The 27824-nt window shown below is 35.0% G+C and overlaps 1 protein-coding gene and 1 long non-coding RNA gene across 5 annotated transcripts in view; both read left to right on the top strand.

Moving 5' to 3' along the window:
• The window catches only part of LOC127874870 (calcineurin subunit B type 1), a 163087-nt gene that overhangs the window by 13932 nt on the left and 121331 nt on the right, over window positions 1-27824 (top strand). For 2 of the 4 annotated variants that reach the window (XR_008047137.1, XR_008047138.1), the window contains exons 4-6: window positions 4625-4684; window positions 22669-22853; window positions 23101-25086. Coding sequence is in view for 2 of the 4 variants with exons in the window: in XM_052419537.1 (XP_052275497.1) it covers window positions 4761-4820; window positions 22669-22853; window positions 23101-23148 (293 nt within the window). In the remaining 2 variants the exon portion in view is untranslated. Of the gene's footprint in view, window positions 1-4624; window positions 4685-4760; window positions 4821-22668; window positions 22854-23100; window positions 27626-27824 lie in introns of those variants that run through there. The other 2 variants (XM_052419537.1, XM_052419535.1) reach the window with 2 other exon arrangements.
• Window positions 18016-22542, top strand: LOC127874874 (uncharacterized). The gene is made up of 2 exons (XR_008047142.1): window positions 18016-19578; window positions 19724-22542. It is a non-coding gene; the product is annotated as an uncharacterized LOC127874874 (long non-coding RNA).

Here is a 27824-nt window from a genome sequence, read left to right as displayed (position 1 = left end):
ATATATAGCGTCTGTCCGTCCGAAAACTTTAACATTGGCCATAACTTTTTTAATATTGAAGATAGCAACTTGATATTTGGCATGCATGTGTATCTCATGAAGCTTCACATTTTGAGTGGTGGAAGTTCAAGGTCAAGGTCATCCTTCAAGGTCATCTGTCAAGGTCAAAAAAAATAAATAATTCAAAGCGGCAATCTCATGAAGCTGCACATTTTGAGTGGTGGAAGATCAAGGTCATCTTATAAGGTCAAGGTCATCCTTCAAGGTCAAAGGTCAAAAAATAAATTTAAAAAAATCAAAGCGGCATTATCATGAAAGTGCACATTTTAAGTGGTGGAAGTTCAAGGTAAAGGTCATTCTTCAAGGTCAAAGGTCCAAAAAGATCAAAGGGGCGTTATCATAAAGCTGCACATTTTGAGTGGTGTAGGTTCAAGGTCAAGGTCATTCTTCAAGGTCAAGTTCATCCTTCAAGGTCAAAGGTCAAACAAAATTTTAAAAATCAAAGCGGCATTATCATGAAGCTGCACATTTTGAATGGTGGAAGTTCAAGGTCAAGGTCATCCTTCAAGTTAAAAAAAAATTAAAAAATTCAAAGTGGCGTCCTCATGAAGCTGCACATTTTGAGTGGTGGAAGTTCAAGGTCAAGGTCATCCTTCAAGGTCAAAGGTTAAAAAAATTAATGAAAAATTCAAAGCTGCGTTCTCTTGAAGCTGCACATTTTGAGTGGTGGAAGTTCAAGGTCAAGGTCATTCTTCAAGGTCAAGGTCATCCTTCAAGGTCAAAGGTAAAAAAATTAATAATTTTAAAGCGGCGTTATCATGAAGCTGCACATTTTGAGTGGTGGAAGTTCAAGGTCATCCTTCAAGGTCAAGGTCATCCTTCAAGGTCAAAGGTAAAAAAAATAAATATTTCAAAGTAGCCTTCTCATAAAGCTGCACATTTTGAGTGGTGGAAGTTCAAGGTCAAGGTCATCCTTCAAGGTCAAAGGTAATTTTTTTTAATAATAATAATTTCAAAGCGGCGCAATAGGTGGCATTGTGTTTCTGACAAACACATCTCTTGTTTTTTTCAAACAGGGTTAAAAAACACAAATTATATATATTTTTATTATTTTATTTTGAAATACCGTCCAACCATCCCACCCAAGAATCCCCCCCCCCCCCCCACCACCAAAAAAAAATATTTATTTGTTTGCATTTTTTTGCATTTTTGGAAGATAATGTAATAAATGACCAAACCCCCACACTATACACCCCTCTCCACTCCACCCCTCCATCCTTTGTGATTGAAATTGAGATAGGTCCCTACACCTTTAAAAAGAAAAATAGATGAGCGGTCTGCAACAGCAAGGCGGTGCTCTTGTTTTTGTAATGCCCCCGGGTCGAAAAATCGGGGGCATATTGTTTTTGGCCTGTCTGTCTGTCATTCATTCATTGTGTGTGTCCCAAAACTTTAACCTTGGTTAAAGTTTGCAATAACTTTTCCATTATTGAAGATAGCAACTTGATATTTGGCATGCATGTGTATCTCATGGAGCTGCACATTTTGAGTGGTGAAAGGTCAAGGTCATCCTTCAAGGTCAAATATATGGCTTCAAAGCCGCGCAATAGGGGGCATTGTGTTTCTGACAAACATATCTTTTGTTTCGACATATTTTAATTTATAATTTCTAATTACATTGACTTTGTAATTAATTTATTCCTCATTGTAGGCATTTGATTTGCATGGTTTAATAATATTGGAAATAATATATTCTAACAATTATTCATAACATAAAAATTAATATGCAACAAGGAGCATTCTGGATACGACTGTGCATTTGAAAATACCCTTTTAACAAAATACTGCGTGTTGGAAGTGCCCTTTTAACAAAATAGCCCCCCCCGTGCCTTTTTAAATCCTAGCTGGAGCACTGCACTATATTTAGCTATGTGAAGGGGATTGCTGTTATCTATGTGTTTATATTAACGTTGCATCCTGTGTGGAATTAAACAATATTTATTGAATTGATGAAATTCAGAAACAAATGAATTTTTATAAGAATGGTTAGTTTATTTGCACACTTGCTTAAAGTTCACACATTGTAATTATAGTTAAAAGTTTGCTTGTATACCTTGTAGAATTTTCTTTTTATTTGTTTGCAAAAACTTATTAATTAATATAAATAAAAATGTTTGAATGATATGCACAAACTTTAAAAAAATGTTTGAATGTCTTGCCTCTCGTTTTTCATGTAGTATTTATTATACCTAAAGCATAGTTACAATTATGATTACATGTACAACTGCGTGGACTTAAGGTCATTAATATTTCAGCTGTATTTTTGTTTGACTGCCTATCGGCTCCAGTGTACACAAACACTGCAGTGAGACACCATACCAGCCTCACAGAGCTACGTGCGTGCATGCATTTTTCATGAGACTTTTGTTAATGTGTTGTTCTACTGACATCTAACAAACTGCAACAAAGCAGTCCAACAGCTGCCATCTGGGAATTGTAGGCTGACAGTTGTATTGCAGCTTTTCCTGCACACAGATGCATTATTTGAGTTTTTTTCGGGGGGGGGGGGGGGGGGGGTATTATTTGGATGTTATCCATTTACCCTTTTATCAGCTCTCACAGTTGCATGTATGAAGAGGTAACCAATATCACTCTATATGAACACCTTGAAAACATTGAAAAAACTTCAATACAATTTCAAGAAATGCAAGTCATCAACACGCATCATTAATACAGACTAGTCTGGCCTGGTGAATAAGACAATTAATAAATTGTAATCAAATGAGACTTACAAATATTGTATAAAGAAAAAATGTGTACTTGTCATACTTTGGATATATTGTAAGTTTCCTCAATTTACTGTTAAATGATGATTGGCCTTAAAAATCAATGCTTTCTCCCTGGTGGGGTATCATAAGGCACTAATATTGCAGCATTACAGGAACCTGCTAGTGCTTAGCTTAGAAGTACTGTGGTAACGTAACAGTACAGAATGTTAATAAATCTCCAAATATTGATTACTGAGACAATTGAAATCTATTGTGGCCTATTGTGGTGTAGGAGAACAATAATTCAATTGTGCCATGTGAAGAATCAATATGCCCATAATCACACCCACTAGCCTACAGTATGGAGAAAATTGCTTCTAATTGGGAATATTTCACCATGTTTGTTGCCGATCTTGCTAAATAGGCCATTTTGATTTCCGCTTCTGAAAATGTGATGTCCATCACTGGTACTATACCGCATTTGTTTTCACCATTAGGCATTTGCATTGTTAGTTTGTATTAAATGATAATTTTTATTATGGTTCAAATAAAAGCTGAAATGGAATGTAATCATTCCCCCTTTTAGAAGTTCATAGTTAATGGATAAAATGTGGGCTTTTGGTTATTCCAAAAAAACTTGATTTCAGTTGAATAGCAGTAGATAAATATGAGAGAATATTAAACTCATTGATTACAATTGTTTTGGCATGACAAATATATTTATGACTCTTCCCACATTGCTGTGATCTTAATGAATTTATGTCCCAAATGTCTTGAAAAATCTAGTATTTCTAGTATTGTTAACCCTTAAATGTTGCATCCATTGTATATGTTGAACAAGCATGCACGTTATGTATTCAGACTATCAGGTGTGTACTTTCCCATTTGCATTCAACATGTATGTGGAAAATTTACATACTTGTAAACTGATACAATGTACCTGAATGTGATCTGATGGGATCTTTTTCTGCATGGGTTGATATGTTTGTACAGGAGTGTCGGTATGAAGATCTTTAAGTATATTAAGTCAACGCATGAGATTGTGAACTGGCATCTTGCATTAAACTGACTTGGAACTTATATAATATTATATGATATTTTACACTATTTAACAAATTGTTGTTGGTAAAATAATTGTCACATTCCTCAGACAAGACTCTTTAAGATATATCATAAAATAATTACCTGTTAGAGGGCCAAAAGATAGCAGGATGTTGAGGCCCATCCATTTCCAAACACTGCTGTCCACTCCAGAATATATTAGCGTCATCATGCAAAAATAGGTCTTATTACATGCTGCCAGCGTACCTTCAGACAAGCCTACGCATTGGTGCACAGGAGTTAACCTGTGGCCTATAAGGTCATTAATGATGGTGTTCTTTCATTAGCAGACAGGGTAGCACTGGACCAGACTGCTGAACAATTACAGTTGCTACAGCACAATTATATTCACTATATCGCACGAGTTTAAAATATCTTCCAACATTCCATTGGGCTCTTACTACTGGTAAGACATGTATGACTGTTGGTGATAAATGTAGAGTTCCCATTTGCTCTACAAAACTGTGGAAATTTATAGTTTTATTGTTTTTATTTGGCTGAAGTATTATTGTACCAAATACAACTTTTGTAAAATAGTTACATGTATTTTATTGTTAAACAATTGCATTTATCATGCTTCAACTGGATCCAGAAGTTGATGGCTACAAAACTTCCCTTTTAACCACAAATTAACTTCATCCACTTCCATTTCTAAAATACTGCGATTTATTTTAACAAACATTTTGTGAATAACAACAGCTTTCATTCTGTATGCCATGTTATTGTGTGATACCCTGTGACATTGTGCATTTCAGAATTCATAGAAGGCGTGTCTCAATTTAGTGTGAAAGGCGACAAAGAAAGTAAACTACGTTGTAAGTATCACTGTATGTAAAATGTCTGCGGCAATTTGTGAATCGTTGTTTAGCCATGTTACCTTCTTTATTGCAGAGTTCATAGACGGTGTTTCGCAATTTAGTGTTAAGTGTAACAAAGAGTCAAAACTTAGGTGTAAGTATGCAACACCAGTGTGCGCTAAGCAGATTGGCATTTGTCTTTCATGTGACTGCAAAAGACCAGATCATTTCAAAAGATGCTGCTTCTTCAAATGATCATCTGTCACCATTTTTTGGCCTGCACAAAATAGATTAATTAATGTTTAAGATTTGGGTTGTGCTCACTGTTTTTGTATGCATTTGAAAACTATAACAGTTGTACGCAATCTTATAACACATAACAGTTCTACTGGGTGTCTAGAAAGTTTCCTTTTCTCATTTTTATATAATCAGTGAGATTGAAAAGGTACTCAGTGTAAGGTACTCAGTGGGTCGTTTAACCCTTTCCCCCATAAGAAGCAAACTGAAATTGGCCTTTGCAACCAGCATAAAACCAGAACAGCCTGCAAGTAACTCACAGTCTGTTCAGGTTTTATGCTGTTTGCTGCTCATCGGTATCTAAGGGTTTGAAATAAAACCTTTAAAATTTGAATCTAGTAAGAAAGGTCTTTGATTAAATTTAATCATTAGGTCATTTTAGTAAGTCTTTAGGTCTTTGTTACTAAATATTCTGGTCAGTAGTAACATGATGTGACATTTGCATAATCTGAAGGTGTATCTTTTTATTCAGGGTTAGTTTACAGTGTAGCATGCACGTCTCATCAGGAGTATGAATTTCAACGTGCAGCCAAATGTTTTCTTGTGAAAAATTATACGAGACTCTTGCAATTGCGGGAATTACTGCATAATTCATTTTAGATAATATTAAAATGAAGTTTAAAAACATCTCATTTCTATGGGATTCTTTTTTCACTTATTTGCATCTTGATGTTTAAAAAGTTAAAATTTAAAATAAAGAACCAATTCACTATTTTATTTACAAAATTGTGCACTAAAATATTCAAAATTAAGTATTCTCATGGAATGAAAATAATTGTTTCTTGAAATTTGTATTTCATGTATGATGACACTGCATTGATTTTAACTTATATTGAATAACTGAAGTACCAACAATAATTTTTAGTTATTTGTTTAAGTCTCTTTTTGCATTTCTAAGTTTTAAGGGGTGAGGGTGGGTGAGGGGGCTGTGATACTTATAAATCACTTCATAAATTGCTTTTGTATGTTTACTTAATGATTTGGCTGCCTTTAAAACTACTCAACAGTTACTCTGTTACAGGTTGGAATTCATACTAGACGCACATTTTTCATATTTGAGTCGGTCTGACAGAAAACCAGGCTTAATACATGTGCATAAAGTAATGTGTCAGATTAGCCTGTGAAGTCAGTACAGGATTATCAGCGATGACACTTTCCAACCAAACTGGATTTTGGTTTAAAATAGACTTCCTTTACACACACAAAAACTCATAAAAGCAGAAAGTGTGGCCCAATAAGTCTGTGCTAACTGCTTTGTGCAAATGCTTTAAGCATGGTTTTTCTATAGCTCGACTCATATGTTTAACATCAGGAATAGTTGACATTACGTTTCATGACACATTTCTATTGTCCCTTTTACTGCAACATGCTTATTGGCAACTTACAGCTGTAAATTGACTCGTGTATATGTAAAAACTTAACAAAAATTTGTTATAATGCTTGTAAAATGTTTATAGACATGGCTGCAGCTTTAATAAGTGTTGTAACATGCCAAGGGCAACTTGTCATCTTGGCATTCATGTTTTACTTTTCACGTTATCACATTATGGAGTTAAGTTTTCTAAAAGATGTCCTTTTCCTTGTCTAAGTCCTGGCTATCATGAAGTGGTGATTTGCTTTGATGTTCTTTACATTTTGGAGAAGTAGATAGTAGAAGTTTTTTCCTGTTTTTGCTTTGATGTTCACATCATAGCGGCCCAGTAGACGGTAGATGCTTAGGGGAATTTTGCAAATATTTTGTTTTGAAGTTTCCTAGAGTGTTTTTTGTTGTTTAGATATAAACAAGTGTCCTTCAGAGGTATTGGAATCCAAAAAGTATGTGTTGTTAAATTGTCAAAAATTTCATTTTTAGCTCATCTATTTAAAAAAAAAAAATTATGAGCTATTGTCATCACCTTTACATCGGCGTCGGTGTCAGCGTCGGCGTCCGGTTAAGTTTTGCGTTTAGGTCCACTTTTCTCATAAAGTGTTAATGCTATTGCATTCAAACTTGGTACACTTACTTACTATCATGAGGGGACTGGGCAGGCAAAGTTAGATAACTGGCTTGCATTTTGACAGAATGATGTGCCCTTTTTATACGCCCGTATAAAATACGGGACGTATTATGTGAAACCCCTTGGCGGCGGGCGGCGGGCGGCGGGCGGCGGGCGGAAGGCATCACTTTGTCCGGACTCTAATTCAAATTGTATTCATCCGATCTTCACCAAACTTGGTCAGCAGTTGCATCTAGTTGATATCTAGGCCAAGTTCGAATATGGGTCATGCCGGGTCAAAAACTAGGTCATAGGGTCAATAAGTGCATTTTCAAAGGGGCCACTTTGTCCGGACTCTATTTCAAATTGTATTCATCCGATCTTCACCAAACTTGGTCAGCAGTTGCATCTAGTTGATATATAGGCCAAGTTCGAATATGGGTCATGCCGGGTCAAAAACTAGGTCATAGGGTCAATTAGTGCATTTTCAACGGCGCCACTTTGTCCGGACTCTAATTCAAATTGTATTCATCCGATCTTCACCAAACTTGGTCAGTAGTTGCATCTAGTTGATATCTAGGTCAAGTTCGAATATGGGTCATGCCGGGTCAAAAACTAGGTCACAAGGTTACTTAGTGCATTTCAAGCATTTAGCATGGTGTCCGCTCTCTAATTGAAGTAGTTTGCATCTGATCATCACCTAATTTGGTCAGAAGTTGAGTCTAGATGATATGTAGATCAAATTCGAATATGGGTCATGCCGGGTCAAAAACGAGGTCACGATCGGACACATAATGAATTTCAAGCATTTAGCATGGTGCCCGCTCTCTAATTGAAGTAGTTTTCATTTGATCTTCACCAAATTTAGTCAGATGTTACATCTAAATGATATCTAGGTCAAGTTCAAATATGGGTCATGCCGGGTCAATAACTAGGTCTCGAGGTCACTTAGTGCATTTCAAGCATTAAGCATGGTGTCCAAAACCTCCGAACGGGCGTATCTTGTGACAGTTTGGCACTCTTGTTATACTTATAAAATTGAAAGTTTTGTGTTTAGGTCCTTTTTCAGCTCATCAATTTTTTGAAAAAAAATTATGAGCTATTGTCATCACCTTGGCCTCAGTGTAGGCCTAGGCGTCGGCCCCCGGTTAAGTTTTGCGTTTAGGTACACTTTTCTCATAAAGTATCAATGCTATTGCATTCAAACTTGGTACACTTACTTACTATCATGAGGGGACTGGGCGGGAAAAGTTAGATAATTCTGGCTTGCATTTTGACAGAATTATGTGCCCTTTTTATACTTAGAAAATTGAAAAGTTTGGTTAAGTTTTGTGTTTAGGTCCATTTTTAGCTCGTCTATTTAAAAAAAAAAAATTATGAGCTATTGTCATCACCTTGGCGTAGGCGTCCGGTTAAGTTTTGCGTTTAGGTCCACTTTTCTCTGAAAGTATCAATGCTATTGCATTCAAACTTGGTACACTTACTTACAATCATGAGGGGACTGGGCAGGCAAAGTAAGATAACTCTGGCTTGCATTTTGACTGAATTATGTGCCCTTTTTATACTTAGAAAATTGAAAATTTTGGTTAAGTTTTGCGTTTAGGTCCACTTTTTTCAGAAAGTATCAATGCTATTGCATTCAAACTTGGTACACTTACTTACTATCATGAGGGGACTGGGCAGGCAAAGTTAGATAACTCTGGCGTGCGTTTTGACATAATTATGTGCCCTTTTTATATTTAGAAAATTGAAAATTTTGGTTAAGTTTTGCGTTAAGGTCCACTTTTTTCAGAAAGTATCAATGCTATTGCATTCAAACTTGGTACACTTACTTGCTATCATGAGGGGACTGGGCAGGCAAAGTTAGATAACTCTGGCGTGCATTTTGACATAATTATGTGCCCTTTTTATACTTAGAAAATTGAAAATTTTGGTTAAGTTTTGTGTTTACGTCCACTTTATTCCTACAGTATCAAAGCTATTGCTTTCATACTTGCAACACTTATTAACTATCATAAGGGGACTGTGCAGGCAAAGTTATGTAACTCTGACTGGCATTTGGACGGAATTATGGGCCCTTTAAACTTAGAAAATTGAAAATTTGGTTAAGTTTTGTGTTTTGGTCCACTTTACCCTAAATTATCATAGATATTGCTTTCATACTTGGAACACTCGCAAACTATCATAAGGGTACAGTAAAAGAACAAGTTGCATAACTCTGGATGTCATTTTTATGGAATTATGGCCCTTTCTTGACTTAGTAACTTTGAATATATGGTTAAATTTTGTGTTTCCATCCACTTTACTTCTTAAGTATCAAGGCTATTGCTTTCAAACTTCAAATACTTTCATGCTATCATGAGGTTACTGTACCTGGCAAGTTGAATTTTACCTTGACCTTTGAATGACCTTGACTCTTAAGGTAAAATTATTAAATTTTGCTTAAATTGCCATAAATTCTTTATTTATGATTAGATTTGATTGATACTTTGACAAAACTACTCTTACCTGACATACCACAATAGACTCCACCCAAACCATCCCCGGTGCCCCCCCCCCCCTGAATCCCCCTCCTATTTTTTTTTTTTTTTTATATCATCTCACAAATGACCACCACACCCTCACACTATACCCCCCCCCCCCACCCCCACAATTTTTTTTTTAAAACGGTTAAACAACACAACTATTTATTTTTTATTATTTTATGTTTGAAATACCCTCCAACCACCGCACCCAAGAACCCCCAACCCACCCCCTTCCCCCCACGAATCCCCCCCCCCCTAAATATATATATATATATTTTTTTTTTAAGATCGTCTCACAAATTACCACCACACCCTCACACTATATCCCCCCACCTCATCCCCCCCCCCCCAATTTTTTTTTTTAAACGGTTAAAAAACACAAATATTTATTTTTATTATTTTATGTTTGAAATACCGTCCAACCATCGCACCAAAGAATCCCCCCCCCCCACACCCGCTGACCCTCCCCCCCCCATTTTTTTTGCATTTTTGGAAGATAATGTAATAAATGTCCACACCCCCACACTATACACCCCTCTTCACTCCACCCCTCCCTCCTTTGTGATTGAAAATGAGAGTCCCTTCACCTTTAAAAAGAAAATAGATGAGCGGTCTGCACCCGCAAGGCGGTGCTCTTGTATTCCTTAAGTATCAAAGCTATTGCTTTCATACTTGCAAAACTTACTAACTATCATAAGGGGACTGTGCAGGCAAAGTTATGTAACTCTGACTGGCATTTTGACAGAATTATGTGCCCTTTTTATACTTAAAAAAATTGAAAAATTTGGTTAAGTTTTGTGTTTAGGTCCACTTTTTTCCTAAAGTATCAAAGCCATTGATTTCATACTTGCAACACTTACTAACCATCGTAAGGGGACTGTGCATGCAAAGTTGTGTAACTCTGACTGGCATTTTGACAGAATTATGGGCCCTTTATACTTGAAAAATTTGGTTAAGTTTTGTGTTTGGTCCACTTTACCCCTAAAGTATCATAGATATTGCTTTCATACTTGGAACACTCACAAACTATCATAAGGGAACAGTAAAGGGCAAGTTGCATAACTCTGGTTGTCATTTTTACGGAATTATGGCCCTTTTTTGACTTAGTAACCCCCCCCCCCCCCCCCAAATCCCCCTCTCCCGAATCCCCCCCTCATTCCTCCCCATTATTTTTTTTAAAATTAAAGATCATCTTATAACTGACCACCACACCGTCACACTATACCCCCCCCCCACCCCCACCCACCCCTACCCCAAAAAAATATTTTTTATGTCCCCGGTAGGGTGGCATATAGCAGTTGTACTGTCTGTCAGTATGTCAGTCAGTCTGTCTGTCATTTAGAAAACAACTTTAACATTGGCCATAACTTTTTCACTTTTTAAGATGGCAATTTGATATTTAGCATGCATGTGTATCTCATGGAGCTGCACATTTTGAGTGGTGAAAGGTCAAGGTCATCCTTCAAGGTCAAATGTCAAATGTATGGTGTCTGTCCGTCCGAAAACTTTAACATTGGCCATAACTTTTTCAATATTGAAGATAGCAACTTGATATTTGACATGCATGTGAATCTCATGGAGCTGAACATTTTGAGTGGTGAAAGGTTAAGGTGAAGGTCATCCTTCAAGGTCAAATGTCAAATATATGGCGTCCGTCTGTCCGAAAACTTTAACATTGGCCATAACTTTTTTAATATTGAAGATAGCAACTTGATATTTGGCATGCATGTGTATCTCATGAAGCTGCACATTTTGAGTGGTGGAAGTTCAAGGTCAAGGTCATCCTTCAAGGTCATCCTTCAAGGTTAAAAAAAAAAAAATCAAAGCGGCGTTCTCATGAAGCTGCACATTTTGAGTGGTGGAAGTTCAAGGTCATCCTTCAAGGTCAAGGTCATCCTTAAAGGTCAAAGGGTTAAAAAAAAAAAATTCAAAGCAGCGTTATCATGAAGCTGCACATTTTGAGTGGTGGAAGTTTAAGGTCAAGGTCATCCTTCAAGGTCAAGGTCATCCTTCAAGGTCAAAGGTAAAAAAAATAATATTTCAAAGCGGCGTTCTCATAAAGCTGCACATTTTGAGCGGTTGAAGTTCATGGTCAAGGTCATCCTTCAAGGTCAAAGGTAAAAACAACAACAACAAAAAATATTCAAAGCGGCGCAATAGGGGGCATTGTGTTTCTGACAAACACATCTCTTGTTTTTTTCAAACATGGTTACAAAACACAAATATTTATTTTTATTATTTTATTTTTGAAATACTGTCCAACCATCCCACCCAAGAATCCCCCCCCAAAAAAAAATTATTTTTTTTTTGCATTTTTGGAAGATAATGTAATACATGACCACACCCCCACACTATACACCCCTCTCCACTCCACCCCTCCCTCCTTTGTGATTGAAATTGAGATAGGTCCCTACACCTTTAAAAAGAAAAATAGATGAGCGGTCTGCACCCTCAAGGCGGTGCTCTTGTTTTAATTAGATTGGTAGTTATTATACATCATACATGTATATGGTTACTTATTTATTTAAAAACTTTGCTTTGGCAATTGCTAAACATACCCCATGATCTTACTTAAGCTGTTTCAATGCTTATTAGCATCTTGGTTTTCATAAGAGATTGCTTTAATGGAGTAGATAGAAATTTATTTTCTTCCTTAGTTTAAAAAAAAGGAAAAATGCTTTGATAATAACCTGAATCAAGAATAGAATAAAAATTGGGTACATTTACTGCAATACAATTTTATGGTTGTGTTTACTTGTCAAGCGTGTCAAATAATAAGTAATACACTAGAAAAATATAAATGTTATTTCCACAAAAACCTTTGTGAACCATGAAAATACCTTGAAGTTTTGACTGATAAAGTTTTTCTTGCAATATGCATAGTTGCAAAATCGCATCATAGGACCATGTACCATCTGCATTTATTATCGACCATGTTCATATCTAAATGCGTCTTGTAACACGAACCTTGCTCCATCCATGTTCCATTAATTCAGCAATGTTTGAACTTTTAATGTGAATTGTACAATGCTTCTTTGTACATATCATGTCATGTTTAAGTTAAGCAGCATTGTTTGAACTTCTAATATGAATTATGCCCTTCTCCTCTTTTAATATAGCCAAATTCATTAGGAAGAATATTTGGTCTTGATATTCCATTTGCATACCTTTCTATATACCTTCCACCTATTTTCATGTACATTATCCCTTTCTTGTCCCATATTTTCATTTACAAAGTCCACTATTGAATTTGCTTTCTACACATTTCCTATCACATCATTTTGTCTTTAGTCCTGAATAATGAATTTTGGTTGAACATTTTATTTTCAAATGACCCCTTTAAAACATGAAGCTCTTATTAAAATGACCTTTTTTCTTAAATTTTCTGTCTTTATTTCTGATTTCTTAAATTCCATAATTTGAAAGATTCCCTCTTCAGTCCATCTCTTTAAAAGAAAGTTAAAGTCCTCATGATTATAAATGAATGCTGTTATTAGCTCTGCTGTTTTCGGAGAAAACCCGAAGTATTGTCATAGCCAGCTGTTCGTGTCCGCCGTCCGTGTCAAGGTTTGTAAAGGTTTTTAACATTGGCTCTAAAATCAAAGTCCTTCCACCTACAACTTTGAAACTTCATATGTAGATGCACCTTGATGAGTTCTACACGCCACACCAATTTTTGGGTTACGAGGTCAAAGGTCAAGGTTTATGTGACCTCTAAAAAAAATAATCTGACAAGCTTTCGCAGCTGAGCGTGGCACCCGTTTTGCGGTGCTCTTGTTTTAATACTCTGGTTATTTAATCTATGAGTTGTTCATAAATTGTGTGCAGCTTTTTCACTTAACATGTGCTACAGCATGCTTGTTTCTTTTTCAGAATTTCTTGTTGTTAAAATAATGGCATGTAAAGCACAGCAGCAGTCACAATTAGTTTTTCATAGCTTGTGCACCACTTTAACTTTTTTGACATAAATTATTAGTCTGTTATTGTTACTTTGTAATTTCTTCTTTAAATTACATTAAAATCTGTTTGTAAACTTTTTATATGAAACCAGTTATTATTAATGTGAGCATTTTGTACTTAAAAATAATGATTTATAATAAGTATAAAACTTATTAATTTCTGAATATAAATTAATCCATTTTTTGTCTTTGTTGAAAATTGACCAGAAATTAAATAAGAAGTATTGTTTGTAAGTTGTAAGTTAGTATTTGTTAGATTGATAATGTTATGAATTGTATAAGGTTTGACAAAAACCTTACTTGATTATAGTAGCCCATTGTGTTTTTAATAATGTTTTGAAGTTGTGTTGATTCTGAGCCACACAAAATACTGCTAATAATAAATAGGTATAGCTTTTTACGTCCCCCCACCACTATAGTGGGGAACATATTGTTTTGGTTTGTTATGCTGCTCCAAAAAAATTTGGGGGGAGCATATAGTCGCCGCTTCGTCTGTCCGTCCGTCCGTGTGTCAGTGTGTCTGTCCGTGCACAATTTTTGTCCGGGCTATTTCTCAGCAACTAATGACCGTTATTCAGTGAAACTTTATGGGTAGCTTCACTACCAAGAGGAGATGTGCATATTTTCAGCGGGTTCTGGTCGGATGATTTTTCACAGAGTTATGGCCCTTTGAAATTTTCCATAAACTGTACATATAGTGCAATTCTTGTCTGGGCTATTTCTCAGCAACTAATGACCGGAATTCAATGAAACTTTATGGGAAGCTTCACTACCAAGAGGAGATGTGCATATTATCAGCGGGTTCTGGTCGGATGATTTTTCACAGAGTTATGGCCCTTTGAAATTTTATAGAAAAAAATTATTGTCCCCCCAACTACTGTGCCCTCAAGACGTTTCCTTTTATCTGAATATATAGTGCCATATAGTGACAAAAAAAACCTTTGGGGAGCATCACCCGTCTATGACGGTTTCTTGTTTGTTTGTTTGGCCCAACTTTAACATTTGCCATAACTTTTGCAATAATGAAGATAGCAGTTTCTTATTTGGCATGCATGTGTATCTCATGGAGCTGCACATTTTGAGTGGTGAAAGGTCAAGGTCATCCTTCAAGGTCAAAGGTCAAGTATATGGGTCAAAATCGCTCATTTAATGTTCACTTACGCAATATTGAAGCTAGCAACTTGATATTTGGCATGCATGTGTATCTCATGGAGCTGCACATTTTGAGTGGTGAAATGTCAAGGTCATCCTTCAAGGTCAAAGGTCATATATATGGGAACATAGTGTTTCACAAACACATCGCTTGTTTTGTTGGCAGTTTAAAAAATGCATATAATTTTGAGATTTGTGGACATCATAAATTGTATAATATGAAAACAATATAAAATATTGTAAGAAGCTCATTTGTTGACAATAATAAATAATGTAGTGTGTGTCTTCAACTTAAGGCTTATTACATTTTAGAGCCCCATTTGTGTCTCAACCTTGTTACCAATGTATAATATATAATAATTAAATCTTTAAGAAACTAGCTTTGAATATTTATCCTGGCATTATGTTGTAATCAGTGTCAAATGTGTTAAAATCAAGGTCATCAGGTCAAATTTTCGACAAATTTGTAAACACTATACGAGTCATTTCTGATCTTGATGAGACATAGACTCAGGCTGAATGTTTGTATTAATATATCTAGACAAACATTTTAATTTCAAATTTAAATTGGGTCCCATAAATTAAAATTAAGAGAACAGGGTCAATTTTCAATAATTGTTTTACCACTTGAAGTCACGGTAGTGCTTTAAGACTATCATGAAGCTCTTGTTTTCAAATGCTTTAAAAATAAAAATTATGCCAAAATTGACTGCGATACAGGATATTTCATGAGAAATGTAATGTTTTTGCAATAGACCTAAATAGATTAATTAAATGAAAAGAATTGCAACACAATTGATGAATGCTTTTCCATTTCATTTTTTAGTATGATTTATGATATTAATCATGATATACACTGTATAATTCAAATTTCCTGAAAATTTTCCCTTTTACTATTCAATATCCCTTTTAATAGGGTCCACCCCCTTAGCAATGGCTGACTGTATGCTTTTGATATGCTCTAATTCAAAATAACACACTGGACCAAAATTAAATAAAAACAGTTTTCTTTTGTATTAACTTCATTTGTAAGACTTTCATATCAATAAATAAATTGTATACTTTAGCTAATGAGCATCAGTCTGCCCATTTTCAATATGAATTTTCCCCCCAAAGCTTTGTTTATGCCCCGGGATCAAAAGATCGGAGGCATATTGTTTTGGGCCTGTCTGTCTGTCTGTCATTGTATGTGTGTGTCCTAAAACTTTAGCCTTTGTTGAAGTTTGGTCATAACTTTTTGAATATTGCAGATAGCAACTTGATATTTTGCATGCATGTGTATCTCATGAAGCTGCACATTTTTAGTGGTGAAATGTCAAGGTCATCCTTTAAGGTCAAGGTCATCCTTCAAGGTCAAAAGTCAACAAATACAATACAAGGGAAGTAATAAGCTTTAAAAGGGAGATAATTTCTAAACCTGCCAAATGATGTATTGAAATAATATTTCAAAGCGGCGCAATAGGGGGCATTGTGTTTCTGACAAACACATCTCTTGTTGTCATTTAGAATTGATTGTGTTGTTATGAAGAAGCCCCGTCTTTATTGGTTCCATTTGGTTGAAAGTCATGGCTGTTTGGGGGCTTGGGCAGTGTTCCCTATATTTCTTTAGTGAAACCTTGTCTACACTGTAGATGTTACATTTTGTTTTCAATCTGAATAAAACTTTATCAGAACATTTGTTCTTATGATATATTGTCTGGGTTTAGTTTAAACCTATTTATTTTAGCTTGATTGTATAGAAAGCCTAAGGCTTATTTGAAACGCTCTCGAGTCCATTTCCTGGGCCTAGAACCAGTACTTGGTGTCATTGGGGTAGATCTAAAGAACGCTGCCACAGTGGGGATCCAACCTGTGACCAGGAGGTTGCTAGGCAGACACCATATCCTCTACACCACAGCGACCTTGAAAATTGGTGGAAAAATGGCTGCGGGGGGGGGGGGGGGGCTTGTCAGATTTCTTGATATTGCAATAGTGAAACCTTGTGAAGACTTCAGATGGCTCATGATTTTCCCAATTAGCATACTACTTTAAAAAGCAAGGGAAATCGCCACATGAATTACACAAACATAGAATAAGCTGCTTAGAAATGTTAAGTTCCTTTGAGTCTTAGGAGTGACCTAGTGCCAGTTGACCTCTTGTTATCATGTTATCATTGACCTCTTCTCTCCTGTATTAATGAATAAACTTGCATAATTTGGCATTGAATTGTAAGTGCATGCAATGTTGAGTTTACTGTTAAATGTGTTAACTTTTAAACATGATATTAATTTTAATAAAATTTAAACACCATAACAATTTTTATAAATCAAATATAAGATAAACATACAAAGGCATTAGAATTGGTTTCTGATTTCCTAGAAGATTTGGGCAAACACTAAAAGCATTGTGAGAAAAAATGCATTTACCGTTCACCAGAATTCAATATGAACTAGTTTTGGAGACCCATTTCCCTTGAGGACAACACAAATATCAGAAATGTGTTCGCTCATTGATTTTTCTTTGTAAATGACTGTATGGCGGAACAGTGTAGAAATGTGTCAAGGGGAATAAAACTGGTAATTCTAAAGTGAGAATAAGAGAGTATCTAGTACAGCTAGTCCTAGTTCAGAATTATGATTTAAATGAAAGATTCCATGTGACACGTTGTTTTAGGTTAATTTATTTTAATCTAACCAAGCCGTTTAATTCAGTTGGTAGAGCGTTCAATTACAGATCCATGGATATTGGTTAAACGCGTAGCCAGGCCTCAAAACAGTGTTACTTAGTCAAGAAATTATGTTTTCGGCCATTTTCCCCCTACCTTTGATTTAAGTGAGGCAGATATCAGGTACTGACATTATAAGTATGAGCACTCAGTACGGGTTTACTAGCTTACCCATGACAAATAATAGCAGGCTAACTGACATGATTATATGAGCGGCGTTCTGAGAAAACTGGGCATAATGCATGTGCGTCAAGTGTTGTCCCAGATTAGCCTGTGCAGTCTGCACAGGCTAATCAGGGACGACACTTTCCGCTTTTATGACATTTTTTCATTTAAATGAAGTTTCTTCTCAACAAAAAAATCCAATTTAGGTGGAAAGTGTCGACCCTGATTAGCCTGTGTGGACTGCACAGGCTAATATGGGACGGCACTTAACGCATATGCATTTTGCGCAGTTTTCTCAGAATGCGACTCATATGATTGAAATTCTGTTTAGGACAGGGAAAGTCCCTTATAAACAAGCAGCCATTGCCTTCACTGATTTCTCAACTCTTCTCCACAAGTCTTTTAATTGCTTATAATAATAATATTAGACTTGTCATTGTTTATTAGGTAATTGTTAGCGAATTGTTTGCCAGGATGTTTGAATAGCAATATATCTTTATGACATACTGGTGTTGTTTTTTTTAAAATAAACAATGATAATAAGACAATTTAGAAATTTGTACTTGTAATATACATGTCTTTTACTGATTTGCATTCCAGATCGCAACATATAACTTTAAAGTAAATTTTTGTCCGGAGCATAACTCTAGATATACTGAAGGGATTTACTTGAAATATAAACAGATGGCAACTAGGAGAAGTGCAGTGACCAAGAACCACAACTCTATCTACCTTAGTTTTTGAATTATCTCCCCTTTTATATAATTTTAAGTAAATTTTTGTCCGGAGCATAACTCTAAATCTACTGAAGGGATTTACTTTAAACTTGAAATATAAACAGATGGCAACTAGGCGAAGTGCAGTGACCAAGAACCACAGCTCTAATTACCTTAGTTATTGAATTATTTCCCCTTTTATATAATTTTAAAGTTAATTTTTGTCCGGAGCATAACTCAAAATCAACTGAAGGGATTTACTTGAAACTTAAACATATGGCAAGTAGGAAAAGTGCAGTGACTAAGAACCATAACTCTATCTACCTTAGTTTTTGAATTATCTCCCCTTTTATATAACTTTAAAGTAAATTTTGTCCGGAGCATAACTCTAAATCTACTGAAGGGATTTACTTGAAAATTGAAATATAAACATATGGCAACTAGGAGAAGTGCAGTGACCAAGAACCATAACTCTATCTACCTTAGTTTTTGAATTATCTCCCTTTTATATAATTTTAAAGTACATTTTTGTCCGGAGCATAAGTCTAAATCTACTGAAGGGATTTACTTGAAACTTGAAATATGAACAGATGGCAACCAGGAGAAGTGCAGTGACCAAGAACCACAACTTTATCTACCTTAGTTTTAATTATTTCCCTTTTATATAATTTTAAAGTAAACTTTTGTCCGGAGCATAACTTAAAATCTACTGAAGGAATTTACTTGAAACTTGAAATATAAACAGATGGCAAGTAGGAAAAGTGCAGTGACTAAGAACCATAACTCTATCTACCTTAGTTTTTGAATTATCTCCCCTTTTATATAAGTTTAAAGTAAATTTTGTCCGGAGCATAACTCTAAATCTACTGAAGGGATTTACTTGAAACTTGAAATATAAACATATGGCAACTAGGAGAAGTGCATTGACCAAGAACCATAACTATATCTACCTTAGTTTTTGAATTGTCTCCCCTTTTATATAATTTTAAAGTAAATTTTTAGTCCGGAGCATAACTCTAAATCTACTGAAGGGATTTACTTTAAACTTGAAACTTAAACAGTTGGCAAGTAGGAGAAGTGCAGTGACTAAGAACCATAACTCTATCTACCTTAGTTTTTGAATTATATCCCTTTATTATGCCCCCCTTCGAAGAAGAGGGGGTATATTGCTTTGCTCATGTCGGTCTGTCGGTCGGTCTGTCGGTCCGTCCACCAGGTGGTTGTCAGACGATAACTCAAGAACGCTTGGGCCTAGAATCATGAAACTTCATAGGTACATTGATCATGACTCGCAGATGACCTTTAATGATTTTGAGGTCACTAGGTCAAAGGTCAAGGTCACGGTGACCCGAAATAGTAAAATGGTTTCCGGATGATAACTCAAGAACGCTTAGGCCTAGGATCATGAAACTTGATAGGTAGATTGATCATGACTCGCAGATGACCCCTTTTGAGTTTCAGGTCACTAGGTCAAAGGTTAAGGTCACAGTGACCCGAAATAGTAAAATGGTTTTCGGATGATAACTCAAGAACGCTTAGGCCTAGGATCATGAAGCTTGATAGGTAGATTGATCAGGACTCGCAGATGACCTCTATTGATTTTGAGGTCACTAGGTCAAAGGTCAAGGTCACAGTGACCCGAAATAGTAAAATGGTTTCCGGATGATAACTCAAGAACGCTTAGGCCTAGGATCATGAAACTTGATAGGTAGATTGATCATGACTCGCAGATGACCCCTATTGATTTTCAGGTCACTAGGTCAAAGGTCAAGGTCACGATGACCCGAAATAGTAAAATGGTTTCCGGATGATAACTGAAGAACGCTTATTCCTAGGATCATGAAACTTGATAGGTAGAATGATCATGACTCGCAGATGACCCCTATTGATTTTCAGGTCACTAGGTCAAAGGTCAAGGCCACGGTGACCGGAAATAGTAAAATGGTGTCCGGATGATAACTCAAGAATGCTTATGGCTAGGATCATGAAACTTCATAGGTACATTGATCATGACTGGCAGATGACCCCTATTGATTTTCAGGTCACTAGGTCAAAGGTCAAGGTCACAGTGACAAAAAACATATTCACACAATGGCTCTCACTACAACGGAGAGCCCATATGGGGGGCATGCATGTTTTACAAACAGCCCTTGTTTAATTTCAAAGTAAATTTTTGTCCGGAGCATAATGAATTATCTCCCTTTATTTGTTTTTACAAATACTATTCTACTCTCTAAAACAAATGTTGTCATACAAGCAAATGCATTTCGGCAGGGATTTGGCACTACTGTGACAAGCTCTTTTTTGATAAGGGTATGGCTGGAAACTGGAAACAAGAAGGTGATTTTGAGCTTGCATGGAGTCCTAGTTTGTATTTGGGTAAGGTCAAGGTCACCAGTGTTTTTCAGCTCACCTGAGCACAACATGCTCATGGTGAGCTTTTGTGATTGCCTTTTGTCCGTCGTCCGTCGTGCGTCGTCAACATTTGCCTTGTGAACACTCCAGAAGCCACATAAATTGTCCGATCTTCATGAAATTTGGTCAGAACATTGGTCTCAATTATATATTGGATGATTACGAAAATGGTTACATTTGCTTTTAAAACATGGCTGCCAAGGGGCGGGGCATTTTTCCTTATATGGCTATAGTAAAATCTTGTGAACACTCTAGAGGCCACAGTTATTGTCTGATCTTCATGAAGCTTGGTCAGAAGATTCATCCCAATAATATCTTGGACGAGTTCGAAAATGATGCCGGTTGGTTGAAAAAAATGGCCGCCAGGGGGCGGGGCATTTTTCCTTATATGACTATAGTAAAACATTGTTAACACTCTAGAGGCCACATTTATTTTCCGATCTTCATGAAATTTGGTCAGAAGATTTGTCCCAATGATATCTAGGATGAGTTCAAAAATGGTAACCTTTGCTTGAAAAACATGGCTGCCAAGGGGTGGGGCCTTTCATTACATGTACATGTATATGGCTATATATGACTATAGTAAAATCTTGTTATCACTCTAGAGGCAACATTTATTGTCCAATCTTCATGAAACTTGGTCAGAAGATTCATCACAATAATATCTTGGACGAGTTCAAAATGATGCTGGTTGGTCGAAAAACATGGCCACCAGGGGGTGGGGCATTTTTCCTTATATGGCTATAGTAAAACATTGTTAACACTCTAGAGGCCACATTTATTTTCCAAACTTCATGAAACTTAGTCAGAAGATTTATCCCAATGATATCTTGGATGAGATTGAGAATCGTAACCTTTGCTTGAAAAACATGGCTGCCAAGGGGCGGGGCATTTTTCCTTATTTGGCTATAGTACAATCTTGTTAACACTAGAGGCCACATTTATTGTCCAATCTTCATGAAACTTGGTCAGAAGATTCATCCCGATAATATCTTGGACGAGTTCAAATATTATCCCGGTTGGTTGAAAAACATGGCTGCCAGGGGGCGGGGCATTTTTCCTTATTTGGCTATAGCAAAACCTTGTTAACACTAGAGGCCACATTTATTTTCTGATTTTCATGAAACTTGGTCAGAAGATTTGTCCTAATAATCTCTTGTTATCTCAGGTGAGCGACTTTGGGCCTTTCATGCCCTCTTGTTCTTCTTTATATTGGCTTCACTTGGCGACTTGGCTTCGAATAGTAGGTCACTATGTGTAAGCTAAGAAAAATAGTGTGAACACTAGAAGCTATATGTATTGCCCAATCTTTTATGAAACTTGTTGAGAACATTTGTCCCAATAATATCTCAGATGATTAGAGACTGGGTAATGTAGGAAAAAAAACTAGAGTATTGGGTCAGATAGAAGAAACTCTCCAGTCATATTTGTGAATGCAATCTACTTTAAACTTGCTTTTATCATTTTTTATTCATTTTTTTGAGTGAGTTGTGGTTCATGCCCATTGAAAAAATATGGTCACCATGAGGTGGGACAGTTTTCTTTATGTTTCCTTATACAGTAAACATGTTAGAACACTCACATTTTTCAAATTTTCAAATCGTGAAACTTGCTTGAAAAACTTTGTTGTCATTATATCCTATCTGAGTTTGAACATGATTGTGGTTAAATAAAACTAATGTCGTCCAGATATTTGGGCAGTTTGTTTAACCTTGTGAATAACTGCTCAGACATGTTGAGTTCTTTTTGGTCTGGGATGATCACCTTGGGGCCTTTGGCTACTTGTTTGAAAATGTTGGGCTTTCTTGCAAACAATTAGTTTTTGGAAACTTACCAATTTTTGTTGTCCTATGTTAATAATATGTAGTCTGAATTGCATTTGAAGTGCTGACTGCTTTTGATGTTAGTATTTAATATGGTGCTGCAGACAAAGTAATTCTGAGAAATTATGTCATCAATTAATAAATCTTTTGATCAGTTAAAATGTCATAAACATTCTCTTTTTCATTAATTACGTTTTCAATATAAGTTGAGGCTCAGAAGTTGTTGACTTGAGAATTTCATTCCCCAGAGATTGCCGCTTTTCATTTCAGTCGCATTCAAAATCTACGACATGGACAAAGACGGCTACATCTCAAATGGGGAGCTCTATCAGGTGTTGAAGATGATGGTGGGGAATAACCTCAAGGATCACCAGCTTCAACAAATAGTAGATAAAACTATAATTCATGCTGACGCGGATGGAGACGGAAAAATCTCTTTTGAAGAGTTTTGTTCCGTAAGTTATTAAAGAAATATATATTATGATATATATTTAATCTTCACATTTCTTTTAGTGTTAAACGTTTACATTAAAACAGTTTTTGGTGCATGACAAAGAAAACACGGGTGAGCTACCATGACCTTGTTTATATTTGATTGCTGATATGTAACTAGCTACATGTTTAAATCTTGTTGTTGTTGTTTCATGCTTCAGTTTATCAGCATTTCAATTAATGGTCCATTTATTTTTATTCTCGTTACAGGTGGTAGGCAGTATGGATGTCCATAAAAAGATGGTGGTGGACGTATAGTGACTTTAGACTTTAACAAATTCCATTTTTTCATTTATGAGCTGTTTTCTTTTGGCTGTTTTTGTATTTCCATGACATTTCTCAACTGCTACCAGCATTGTTTGCCATTTATCAGGTAGTGTTTTAAACCATGAGTATGTCATTTTTGTTTGGATGTACAGGAAGAAATACAAAAATTTTTTTTTTTGCTTTACGTAAAAAAAGTTGGTCCAGGTATACTGGTAATACTTGATAATTTCAAATGCATGTTCAAGGTATTTCTGTGAGTTTTAGTACATATACCACTGGGTTAATACAAATTGCTAGTGGTGAGCAATTGTTGTCATCCTCTCTTAATTAAACTTGGTCAGAATGTTTATCGTCATAACATCTAGGCGGAATATTAATCTGGGTCATGCATGGCCCAAAACTAGGTCACCCGGTCAAATATTTGAACAACTTTGTTACCGCTAGAAGCCAAATTAGACATGCGCATCCAAAAACAAGGTCAAATCTTTCAAAAACCTTTGTTCCACTCTCGAGGCCATATTAATGACTTGATCTTTATAAAATTTTGAAACTGGATCTTATGTGTTAAAAAACTGTATAAACATTTTAGAGCCCACATAAACGAGTCAATAAGATGAAGCGTTAGAGAAAACATCTGGATCGAAATTGAATCTTTGACACTTGCATTCAAAATCTAGGCTACCAGGTCAAATTTTAGGAAAAAAATAACCGTTTTACCAATCTAGAAGCCATATTTATGAATCAATCTTGATGAAACTTGGTAAAAATGTTTATTTTGACAATATTTGGACCAACTTTTAGTCCGGGTCATGGGCATCCAAAATAGGTGACCAGGTAAAATGAAAAACCAAACTTGTTACCACTTGATGCCACATTTATGCTCAATCTTGATGAAAAGTTGTCACAATGTTTCTCAACAATATTAAAGATATGTTTGAATGTGGGTCAAATAGTGTTTAAGCTAGATCATCAGGTCATATTCAACAATTTGTTTTCCCTGAAGTCAGATGAGCGTTTTAGGGCCATCATGGTCTTCTTGTTTCCTTAATACGGATATTTTTTCTTGAGTGTAGTTTGGCACATGGTGTTACTACTTTTTTCTGTTTCACCGATATTTTCCATTGAACAAGTTTATATACTTAATTCATATTTTTGTATTTATGTTATATATATCGGGTTTCATCCCTGTACTGGCATAAATATATGTTGCTTTTACTGGTATGTCATAATATTTGTTGATGTTTGCATGAATTGCATGTCATAAGGACAGTTCTTGCATACTATTAGTTCTTGCATACTATTATTTTGAAAAAAAGAAGGCTGATTCATCATTAACATTTTTCAAGTTGTATCATCTTAGTTTGATATATATTTTGTTTTATCAGTATAATTAAAGACAAGCTTTGTACCTGGCATATTTCCAATGAACAGTAAACTTTTAAATGTTCAAATTTTAGAAAAAGTCACCTCTAAAAAGCTTTTTTAGCTCACCTGTCACAAAGTTACATGGTGAGCTTATGTGACCATGTGATGTTTGGCGTCTGTTGTGTGTGCGTGTGTGCGTCCATCAACAATTTGTTTGTGTTGACAGTAGAGGGCACAGTTCTCATCCAATCTTTATGAAATTTGGTCAGAATGTTTATCTTGATGAAGTCTGGTTTTGGATTGTATTTTTGTCATCTGTGGTCAAAAAATAGGTAACTAGGTCACATAATAGGTCAAATAATAGAAAACCTTGTGTAGACAAAAGAGGTCGCAGTTTTCACAGTAGAGGTCACAGTTTTCATCCAATCTTTATGAAATTTGGTCAGAATGTTTATCTTGATGAAATCTGGGTTGGGATTGTATTTGGGTCATCTGGGGTCAAAAACTAGTCACTAGGTCAAAAACTAGGTAAAATAGTAGAAAAACCTTGTGTAGACAGTAGAGGTCACAGTTTTCATCTAATCTTTATGAAATTTGGTCAGAATGTTTATCTTGATGAAATCTGGGTTGGGACTGTATTTGGTTCGTCAGGTGAGCGATTAAGGGCCATCATGGCCCTCTTGTTTAATTTATTGTATGGCTTTTTTTCGTGAGTAATAAAAACATTTTTCTCAAATATAAGTTTTTGACACTAAAGTCATGTTTACATATATTATGATCAGAAAGGTTTGGCAGTATGTGATATCATCATGGTACTTAAACATAAGAAATGAGCCAGTCGTAGCATGTCTTTTTATTTTAGATCAACCATTCCTGTTTACAAATGTATCATTCATATTGATCTGTTATTGTCATATAAATAATCTCAGTCTCTCTTGTCAATAGGTAACATAATTCAACACAACATTATACAACGAGCGAATTCGCTTATTAATATTTACAACATTTTTTTTATTCTTTGAAATTTATATTAAAAGCATTTCCCTACAGATGTACTTTTTCTTCTTATACCAGTTTGCATTCTTACTGTTTACATTTGTGTTAAATTGGGCACCCAGCTTCCATGTAAGATGGCTAATTTGCTGATATGGAAAAAATTGGCGTTAACTTAGAAAAGGATTAATATGTAAGTTTGAGTATGGCAATTTTGATATTAGCCTTGTGTGAAGCTTGAGCAAACCAAAGTCAGTGCTAATGCAATAGACATTTTATTTAAATATGACATATACCGGTGCTGACAAAATTAATGACCTGTAATGACAACACATTTAAGAGAGTACAGCATTAAATTAACACCATTTCTTGACTTGCTTAATATCTGTATATTTTTGCTGAATTAAATGATAATGTAAAGAAGATAACCTTTTGTAATCAGTGAAATCTAAAAAATCAAATATTTTATTAAAAAAATGGTAGGTAATCGGAAGTCCATGCGGTTTCATTCCCTTATATTTATTTACATCCATATGCCATTAGGTTTCATATGAACATCTCACCTATGGCTTATATTTAAAAACCTCATTTTTATATTGTTTGTTTTGTAACTTATTAAGTCACAAGTTAAATGGATTGTTGTTAACAGTTTTTTCCGGTTGGTTTCTTATTTTGATTTTGTCTTGTATATGGAGTCATTTATGTATGTTGTAAACACCATTCACTTCATATTTTGTATCTTTATTGATATTGTGAGAACAAATGTGTAATACTTTATCATCCTTTCTTATGTAACTTTGTATGAATGCTTTACGATTGTTCAGCACTTTATACTGAACACAATTAAATGGTATAATGTAAATGTTTATTTTAAAGTTTAATTGGGTTTATTAAACATTTAATTTCTGTATTTGAAAATCTGAGTTCAAATTAACTTCTTAAGTGCTTGGATAAGTTAAGATTGATTCATTTATATAAAGATAGTTCTGCAAAGAAATGTAATACATATTTGATTAGTAAATAAATATGTAAAAAATACATTAAGTTATATTTATCGCATTTGAAGAGTTATTTTTTTCCTTTAACTTTGTTCTTTGTTCTTTTGAAGAGAAAAATAACTTTTATAATAATAATAATCATATTAAAACATACAAAATTGATGAATTCTGTATTAATGTAATACTTACATAATGCATAGCTGATGACAGAATCAGTTATCAATCAAGTTTTAAATTGTCATAAGTCAGTTGTAAGTTGTGCTCGAACTGAACAAATGTAAATAATTATTAGAGCCGAAGACTTGGTATATTCAAGATTTTCTCTTCAACAGTCCTATGTAAAATAATGGTTTGGATATTTAGTATGTCTGTCTGGAGTGTATTGTAAATATATCAGAAAATAGGACCTACCTCAAATAGGTTATCATCTAAAAAGCTGTTAATGAATAAGAATGAAAACTAAATACAAATTTTAAATACTAATTTTGGATGTTTTTAACATGTTGTTATCCACTTGGTTGATTGAATGTTTGACATGTAGCAAGTAATATTACAATAAAACAAAATTGCCTCTTTCAGTGCTAACATAAAAACAGATGTGGAAATGAGATTTTGTTTATGATTTAAATGTTTGATATATGCTGGATACAAACATTTAAACAAGAAATAATGCTTTACCATATTTATAATGTCATAATAAAGGATTTGAATCGAAATACATTGAACCTTTCTTGGCAATATCTAACATAATACCACTTAATTTATTTTTCATGTTTGTCCAAAGCAGTTTTTTGTTTTAAAAACCAACCAAATGTGCTAGAAGTTAATATAATTGTTGCTGACACAAAAGTTTTTTTTATTTTCTAAATTTATTTATATTTGTTATTGTTTTTATGTTTATTTTGCAAGTATTTGCATGATATGTGTATGGCGTCCGTATTTTTAAAATACTGTACTTTATTTTCATATTTCTATGTTGATCTTTTTCAAGCGTGTGAATATTGCTGTAAACAAATATTTTAATTGATATTGTACAAAAAGTTTTTTGGGTTATTTAAATTATGTGAAATTTATCTCCATTTTCCCCAGTGTAATAAAAAATAATTCAAAAGTGTTTTTGTTTGTCTTTAATTCAACATTGGTATTTTTAGTAGAAAATCTTAACCAAAAAAAACACACTATCAAAATGTAATGATACAATTTTTGATCAATTTGACGAACATTGATGACACAACATAGTGCAGTTAAGTGGAAGGGGCGTGTCTCGGCTGAGTTCAGTGTTCAGCAGGGCGTTAGGCAGGGTGGAGTACT

Source organism: Dreissena polymorpha, chromosome 3, assembly GCF_020536995.1.
Source record: "Dreissena polymorpha isolate Duluth1 chromosome 3, UMN_Dpol_1.0, whole genome shotgun sequence".
Classification (NCBI taxonomy): domain Eukaryota; kingdom Metazoa; phylum Mollusca; class Bivalvia; order Myida; family Dreissenidae; genus Dreissena; species Dreissena polymorpha.
Note: the sequence above shows the minus strand (reverse complement) of the source record. Positions and strands in the feature narration are given on the sequence as shown.